At 39.2% G+C, this 9,010-nt stretch overlaps 1 protein-coding gene across 1 annotated transcript; it reads right to left on the minus strand.

The window, feature by feature from the left end:
* Nucleotides 1-2,033: 2,033 nt before the first annotated feature.
* Nucleotides 2,034-5,211, minus strand: LOC148999152 (patatin-like protein 2). The gene is made up of 6 exons (XM_089141427.1): nt 5,069-5,211; nt 4,584-4,780; nt 4,322-4,496; nt 3,482-3,640; nt 2,463-2,947; nt 2,034-2,388 (listed from the first exon to the last, which is right to left on the minus strand). Exons 1-6 carry the CDS (start codon nt 5,195-5,197, stop codon nt 2,337-2,339), a joined length of 1,197 nt encoding a protein of 398 aa, XP_088997553.1. The 5' UTR covers nt 5,198-5,211; the 3' UTR covers nt 2,034-2,336.
* Between the last annotated feature and the right edge of the window lie 3,799 nt (nt 5,212-9,010).

The following is a 9,010-nucleotide window of genomic DNA, read 5'->3' on the forward strand; positions in this document are numbered from 1 at the left end:
GTTTATGTGTGGTGGAATAACTTCCTTGCTGAGTTCTTTTGAACTCATTCCTTTTCTGTTGCAATATTTTGTTAGGCTATCCTACAAGTGATTACTCTGATGGCACCCTCCCTGAGGCGGACCCGGATACCTCATACTACTCTCCGGAGACTAGCTACATTGAAGACTTCGGTGACCATACCGAAGAAGATCACCCGACGTACCAGGGTTAGCCCTAGAGTTGTATGGGAGCAGTCATGTTGGATCTCCATGGTCCTCACCTTTGAAGAGGACATATCCATTGTGGAGGAGACTTATGAGTAGTTACCCCTTCTTTTTGTGATAATTAAACTTAGAAGAATTGTAATAACTTTAACTTATCTTCATAACTTGAGACTTGTACTTAACTAATTTTGACCTCACTTCCACTTGGTGAAGGAGTGGATTCCGCCCACTGCCTTCTTAATTTATCTGATTTGATATTTATTTCCACACTCTGATTATCCTTGATATCTTATTCCTGAATTCTATTTTATTGATTGTAGCTTAATATTGATTGTTCATGATTTTATTATTATCGATATGGCTGATGTGGTCTCTGAACTATGGATCTTCGGGGCTGTGGATCACATCCCGGGTATGCCAGATAGGGTACCGGCTGGGTGGATGTGACAAACTGCCTAAGGTGGCGGTTGCTTGGTCAACTGATTGCCCTAAGCGATCGCCCCCTATTACTTTTTTTAATACTTGGGTGGGTTGCCCTCTCAGCTAGTCCCAAACACTGATACATGCTTGGATATTGTTCAAAAGACTCTTACCTAGCTTAATGGCATCACCCAACTTGGTCTCCCTTAAGTTGGATATCCACCTACCCAAACCATCCAAATTTTGACTGGATCTCCTTCTGATTCCCAATAAGGCAGCCACTTCACCATCTTCTTCACCTAAGTCCATGGGTTTTGAGGCCAAATCATGAGCTTCAATTCGGATGACCGGCATGCAGCAGCTTCTTCCCACTAGATGCTTAGGTTCTCGGACCTGTAATTTGGATTTCAGGTTAGGGTCATGGGGGTTATCACACGGCCAATGGAAAGAAGGTCAATAGATTGGGGGCTTGTGTTGTGTCAATTTGCACAAGAACTAGAGCTCAGTCCTAAAGGAGGTTGGATCGGGCTATTCCCAACTAACTAGTAATGTTCAGATGGATCAGAGCCTTGACCCTAGATTTTGGTACAAACTCAGAAGTGACCCGACACTAGGGTGAAGCTCAAGTACGGGGGGCTCAACCTCAAACCTCAAAATGATGACAAGGCGATACATGACTGGAGATCAAGAAGTTGGCCCAAGGACCCAAACTTGTGGATGAACTAGAGCACAGGAAAGCTTATTAACTTAAGAAGACCTGGGATCGTTAGTGTATCCGCAAATCTACCATCATATTTGTTCTTGGCGAGATATTCAGTGTCATATCTGTTGTGAATGTTGCCCCCCCCCCCCCCCCCCAACCCGCCCCCAGTCTAGTAATTCATAACACGACCCTAGGATCCATTCTACTCAGGTCGAGTTTTATGTAGGAAGGGATCGACATGCCAATTCAATAGGAAATCCACACTAGTTGGATCATCCGATGGCTCACAATGGCCAGGTAACACTAACCCCCTTAAGCTATTGACAACTTAGCCCTAAGCTCTTAGAACCCCAACCTTTGGGCCGTGGCATTTTTGTTTTGACTTGCACATTAAATGTGACTATCCGACCACCTAGGTTAGCCACACTCACCGTTTGTCTCTGTAGACATGTTGTACTTCGATTCATCAAGGTTCATACGAGAGATCAGATTTGGATGCAACACTCACTTAGGATGTTTTCCTTCCTGATCTTTATTTATTTATTTCTTTCCCGAACTTGGTAGTGGTGGGATTATTTATTTATTTTTATTCGAATTTTTTTTTTTGGGGTGGGGGGTGGTTGTATGTGTGCTTTAATTTACAATTACATTTGATTGCGTTCAATTGCTGATGCATCATTGCTCTTGATAATAGAAACGGAAGGAGACAGAATTTATATACTTATCACTATAATATCACAAATGAAAAAACTTATTTCAAACATGATTATAAAAGAAACTATTACATTTATTTAGAATGGCAAATAGAGCATGACTCCAATGGTTTTCTTTTCGGTGCACACCAAATACTAAACTCATAGATATTGTAAGACATTTGTCCCTTCTCTTTTATTTTTACTACAAATTTATTTTATGACTAGAATATTCAAACACCGTAAGGAACCTAATCTTCAGATACTACTTAATGATAAAGATGGAGAAGGGAAAGAAACACAGCCACACTCAATGGCTACATCTTCTCCAAACGGCGACGTCTCTCATCTGACAATCGTTTTGCAAACCTGTACAAACAACAGTAGAGAATCAGGAAAAATTAACTTTGCTAGGAAGATTAATAGTTTAGTACTGTTCTTACTTGGTAATAGCTTCTTCGTTTGTGACCTTGATTGAAATTGGTCTGGACTTGCCAGTGGCCAAGTCGACAGAGGCAACAGGTTTCTTTAGGAGCTCGTCTCCCATCTCTGCAAGCTTCTTAAGGTTATCTTCACTTGCATTATCCATGGCAGCTTCAGAATTACTCAAATCATCATACTGGATTCGCAGGTAATTATCCATTCTAATCCGGTCTTCCAAATACATGGTTGTGTATAAATCAACCATATCTGATGCAGCATTTGAGAAGGAATCTATTAATGGACAGCATGCAACAGAACTTTTGTCTTTAAAATTCATGAACCAATCCAATAAGCCCCAAGTGAACCCATTAACTACTAGCTTCCCGTCATTCTTTACCGATCCTGTACCAAGGGAAAGAACCAGATACATGGTCTGCTTCGAGCAGTCGTTACAGCCTCTTTCTCTTCTGCTTTCCTTCGCCATTTCACCAATTGCAAGCATGGTCTTAAGAAAAAGAAAAGGAACATGTTCAGTACTGAAATGGGTAAAAGATTTCATACGAAGAAGAAGAAAAATACACATACACGAGTTGAGATCCTCTCTACCCATTAATTGTGTTCCCATCACATTTTTCTACCACGTATTTAGAAGGAAAGTTGATCTTTAATCAATGATAAAGTGGATGATAAATGCTTAGAGATGAATTTGGATCGTCTATCCTATTGAGTAGAGTTATGTACCCTCTTTACACTTTCCACCATACATTAGGAGAGGTCCTTCTAAATTTTGCCCAAAAAAAAACATAGATTTCTACGAGTAGAGGATCTAGATTCTTCAAAAGTGAGTCTCCTTCCTAAATGTATGGTTAATGAATGTGAAGGGGACACAATCTTCTAACCATTAGGATAGAAAATCCGAACTACTCATACACATCTGAGCATGCTTAGACACAGAACAGCTTTGTGGCACCTATAATTGATTACTGTTTCTTATGTAACAATTGACTGTCACTCAAGATGCATGCAATGATTAATTTACCGGATTATTGGCTGCCAAACCTCCATCTGCGACATTGAATTCCTTTGTAGCTGATAATGTTTTGTTCACAAAATAATGTGGAGCAAAAAACGTTGGTGCTGCAGACGTGGATATACAGACGTCGGACATTAATGAATTATCTACATCGTTAGCTTTTGCCTGCATCAAGTGTGAAAAACAATGAAAACAATCACAGAATGTGCACTAGGGTTTCCTTTGTGCCAACCACAATGCCAATAAATAAACAATTACGAAAACGCACAAAATGTTTAGATATTTAATTCAATAAGATTGTCTATGTCCATGATTTGATGGGTTCTACTTTACAGGAAAAATATCTACAACCACTCATCTGATAGAGAGAGAATTATTAGGATGTGATGAAGACATGTTTTGGAGCCGATATTTGGCCTAAGCATGTCTGAGGCTGTTCTTGGCAAGTGTTTAGGCATGGTATATTTAGAATTCCAAGTTCCTCAAAATGGTTGGTTGTTGAACTCCAAACTGTTTAAAGGTTCTGTCTTGCTGTTTTGAGTGTTTTTGGGGGTACACAGGCATTTTGGTTTTTTTACTTCAAGTAATGTTTTTACGATTCTTATATTTGTAGTCTCTCAAAGGAGTTGAGGAGGGTTGAAAATGGCTAGGTTGTAGTCTGTTCGTTTTCTTACTCACAATGAAACTTCTTCATCTCCACTTGACTGTCGATGTAGCCTTGGGTGAACGACGTAAATCTCGTCTTCTATGCTTTTGCGTTTCTTTCTATTACTTTGCCACAATATTGAATGAAACTTTACAGAAGAAATTAGAGAGAAGCTTGCATGCATGCATGATGATTAGTACCCGTAAGGTGCTGAAGATGACTGGTTGCATGAGTTTGATATCGAAACTAGTGAGGAGCACATTGGTAAGTGTCTCCCCTAACTTCCTTTCTCCTAGTTTCTCCTTGATCAGTGTGTGCAGGTAATCGCCTTTGTATCTGGGCTCAACTGCTTGTTGGAGAGAATTCCAAAAGGAACTAGCACCAGAAATAAGGTAAGAATATAATGGAGGTAATCATCAACCAAAAGACGGTAAAGTTGAGCATATATACATGCCTAGTTACCTCTCTTGTTTTGGGAAAATATTGGGGCTGTGCTGAAAATAGAAGTTGCAGATGTCCTTAGCAGCAATTATTGGCTTCTTGCCTTGGGACTCATCTGGATCTGCAGTTGCTAACATAGCTGCTATAAGGCCTCCGGTGCTGGTGCCGGCAATTATGTCGAAATATTCTGAGATGCTCACATTTTCACCATCCAACTTCTGTTTTAAAAGAAAAAAATATCACATTGTTAGTTTTTAGGCCCTGAAAACTAGAGTACGGATCACCTTCCCATTTATTGTGGTTCCCTAACACTTTTCTAACCACATAATGTATGAGACCTACATAATGAATAGGATAAAATAATTCAAAATGTGATCTTCAAGCCCCACATTATATTTGTGACTAAAAAACATGAGAGCAGCATATTGTGTTCACTCGATGAGAAGGTGATTTGGACTCTGGAAACTATAGCACCACCTCCCATAAAATTTCTAATCTACATATACCTTGAGTTCTGATTCGAGAAATGCTAAGATTTTTCCCGGGATGATCCCTCTAACTCCTCCTCCGTCGATGCTAAGGATGGTGATTAGCTTTCCACCAGAGCAGCACCTCATGTCACACTTTCCCGTCATGATTTTTCGTTCGAAGATCTAAATTAATATTGAAGCAGTTCTCATTACACATAATTAACAGTGAACAGCAAAAATGAACTAACACTTGAATAAGAAAACTCCCAAACTCACTAATAATAATAAAAATGAAGAAGAAGAAGCAGATAGGAAAGCAAGCCTGGAGCCATTGGCCAGAAAGGGAAACTTGATAATACCTCTTAAGTTTTGCACTCTATCTCAAGTTTGATTCGATGAGTGATTCTAAGGTTCCATGCGAGGGAAGTATTTATAGTTGGGTGAACAAATCGTGTAATGTCATTATTTTCTTTGGTTTGACGTGTGAAATCAAAAAAGACATGAGAACACATTTATTATCAAGTTCTCCTGCGGCTACACGTGAAACACACACAGCAGAATATGAAAGCGAACTTCCTGTCCTATTTCTTATAAAATTTTCTCTCCCCTGAAACCGAAGAAAAATTTATCACCGAATAGTTCTCTTGAAGGATTGGCGTCTTCTCATTTCTTTTTTTCCGGTGAAATTGTCGTACTCTCATTATACTTCTTTTTTGGTAGATTGAATTCTCATTATACAAAACTTTAGGAATATCCATCCAAAATATTGGCTAAGAGGACCAAGGGGTTAAGTGCCCATAAATGTCAAGGAGACATCATATAGTTGAGCTGTATGGGAAGCTTTTCTAGATAGATGTTGATGCATTAAATGTACATCTGCCTCCATGCATTAATTGTACGTACATTTTTTTTGGTAAAAATTGTATGTACATTGGGTTCCATGAAAACGAGCAATCTCTACAATATAGAAAAAGTTTTGTGAAAATAATACATAAACTCCATTTCCTATCCATTTCTCAACATGGCATTACCTACATCAAAATTCCAACTAGATTTCATACCGGAGAACTTATGGTATGAAAGTCAGGATTTCACATGAAAGGTTCAAGCTTCAACCCAATCCACACACAAATGTCCTATTTCAAAACAATTCTTGGATTAAATCTATGGTTTGCAAGGATATATCCTTGTTTCTAAACTTAAAATAGTCCTTAGTATGTCAAATGAAACACTGATGAACATTTTAAAGGATTTTTTTTTTTCATTTTTATAATTAGAGTATAAGGCTGGAAACTGTGTAGAGATACTTTGATGAACGTAATAAACGTGGCAAGTCATATCTACTATTGCATAAGTATGTAGAGATACTTTTAAAATCAAACCCTAATATCTCCTTCAAGATGCATTATTAGGATCTGATACAGATGATCATGATTGATTTGAACTAATTTGGTCTGACCAAGTTTGATGTGGCTTGACCAAGACCTGGTTGGACCACGGACAAACCAAGATCCATAACATGCACATTGAGTAACGAACATTGGTAGAGTTCAAACAACTTCCTAACTCTTTGTAATGGACTCTTGGCCAAACAAGGAGCCCAAGGATGGTGTTAGAAATAGATATGGACTCTACTACTTCCTTTACACGGAATGTCCAGATCTAACAATCATGAAAGATCTACAAGCTTTAACCGAATGACAAAGGTATGACCAGACTTTCTATTTAAACATAGCACTCAGCCACATCAGGTACGCATTCTTTTAGTACTTCTAGCAGTTCTGAGATCTCTGCAACTATTGTTCTATCTTCGAAGGCAATGTGCTTCCACTAACTTGATTGTCGGAGACGTTACTCAACCAACCCAATCGAGCATGTTTTTGCAGGTTAGTTTGTTTGCACTGCGGAACAGGTTTCTGGAGCAACAGTTTTTGGCCCCATTTGTGGGAATTTCGATCAAGAAGCCATGGTGGTACTTTGATATGGATTGCTAGTAGGAAGCCAACTGAACTATCTTGAGGGACCGAGGATCTAGCCTCAGGATCCAGCGCTTGACTCTCCCGCGTAATGATGCCCTAGGTGGTATGTCCAATCTAAACCAGTTTGTGACCATCGATCAGTTGAATGAGTTACAAAGACAAATTCTAGAGATAAACTAGTTGATCAGGGCCAGTGTCCAACAACAGGTAAACCCACAAAACCTTGGCCAACAAGGAAATCAACTAACTCTAGATGGAAGGCAAGAAGACAGGGGATCGAAGTAGGGTGACGGCCAAGCACCTCTGCTTGACCACTCCCCATGACCACCTCAAAGAAATCTCAACAAAGGAAAAGAAAAGGTTGGTGATCCAACCCGACCAGCACGTTGGGTAGTGTTGGTACATACTGAGGACCCTCCTCCTAGAGGAAGTGAGGATGATAATGAAAATGATGAAAGATTTGAAAAACGAGGTAGCTGCTTATAGGTCGACCACCATGAAGGAATGGGCGATCATGATGTTCTAGGCAAAGGAGCAGTATACGTTGATGAACAGTTTGAGGAACTGGATAAAAAATTGATAAGTTGAAAAATGCAGGAAAAGATGATGTATATTCTATACTAAGAGATGATTTCTCAATTCTCAAGCACATAATGTGCTAACAAATCCGACACACAATATGTGGATCAATCATAAACATAGTCTACAAATCAATCAGGTGCACAGTATGTGGATCCATCAAAGGCATGGTGTGCTAATAAATCAAATGCACAATATGCAGATCAATTAGAAGGATGGTGTGTGAATTAATTAGGGGCATTGTCTAAGAATCAATCAGAGGCACGGTGATTAGATGCAGAATCCTACAAATAAAAATAATATTATATGATCGAAATGCTCAAAATTTGCAGACAACCATAACATGAGTTGGTTATAAATAATGATAAATGCATGCTTATCAGGGCGTCTCAATATAACCATTCTCTCAAAAAAAACAAAAGACTAGCATGATTAATAATTAGCCAATCCATCCCTAAGATGATGTCAAAACCCTTTAGATCAAGGATCATTAGGTTTGCAATCAACTTTCTGTCTCCAAAATTCAACTCACAAGCTTCCATCATCTTTCTAGTTTCCATAATGCCACCAGGTGGCGTAGCCACACACAGCTGGTAGTCTACTAGTCTGGGGTTTAGTCCTAGTCACGATACAAGTTCTTAAGAAATAAATGAATGAGTTGATCCAGAATCAAACAACGCAAATGTAGGCATACCATAAACTTCTAACATACCTGACACAATTAACATATACAACATTTCTTGTTATTCTTTTAACGTAATAGTCATAAGTTCTTTTACTATGTCAATTGACTTAGATAGAGACCATACCTATGACCACAGTTTGAGAGTTCTCAGCCTCCTTGGTGGTCATGGTGTGTAGTCTTTGTTGGGTTTGGGTGTCTTGTATTCTGTGGGTCAATGTAATTATGGTTTTGGTTGTGTTTGTAATTGAAACAGGGTTTGGGTCAATTACTAGTACTGGGGTAAAATTGTAATTACATTGGGATTAGGGTTTTAGGTTTCCCTATAATTAGTCTCTGTGGGATAACCTACAGGCATAAATCTCTGTAGGAGATTGGGGAATCAAAAGCATTCCCGAAATGCTTGGGTTGGATCCCAATGTGGCAATGCACAAGTTAGCAATATCTCCTAACATTTTGCCAGTCAAACAGCCACAACCCCTGTAGGGGATTGGGTACCCATCCTAATAAGGATGGAAGACAAGCAAAGGGTAGCACTTTGTGGGTGTGAGAGTGGTGTGAGGTTTCCTGAAAATAGTGAAACTCCTTTTCTCTCTGGTAAACGTAGGCATGGTTTTGCTGAACCACGTTAAATTTCCCTTATGTGCTTTGTTTGTGATATTCTCTGTTCGTAGTTGTGCATCCATTATCCCTAACAAGTGGTATCAGAGCGAGGTTTGGTGGATCGTTGCCGGAGGT

The sequence above is a fragment of the Hakea prostrata genome, unplaced genomic scaffold (assembly GCF_041222555.1).
Source record: "Hakea prostrata isolate BN-2017 unplaced genomic scaffold, UWA_Hpros_2 contig_33, whole genome shotgun sequence".
In the NCBI taxonomy this organism is placed as follows: Eukaryota; Viridiplantae; Streptophyta; class Magnoliopsida; order Proteales; family Proteaceae; genus Hakea; species Hakea prostrata.

Excerpts from the sequence above, each read along its gene's own strand:
- LOC148999152 (XM_089141427.1), bottom strand. The coding sequence starts at position 5,197 with ATGACGGGAAAGTGTGACATGAGGTGCTGCTCTGGTGGAAAGCTAATC. Across the intron at positions 3,641-4,321 it reads TCATCTTCAGCACCTTACGG|GCAAAAGCTAACGATGTAGA; the intron begins GTACTAATCATC and ends CACTTGATGCAG. Across the intron at positions 2,389-2,462 it reads AACGAAGAAGCTATTACCAA|GTTTGCAAAACGATTGTCAG; the intron begins GTAAGAACAGTA and ends TTGTTTGTACAG.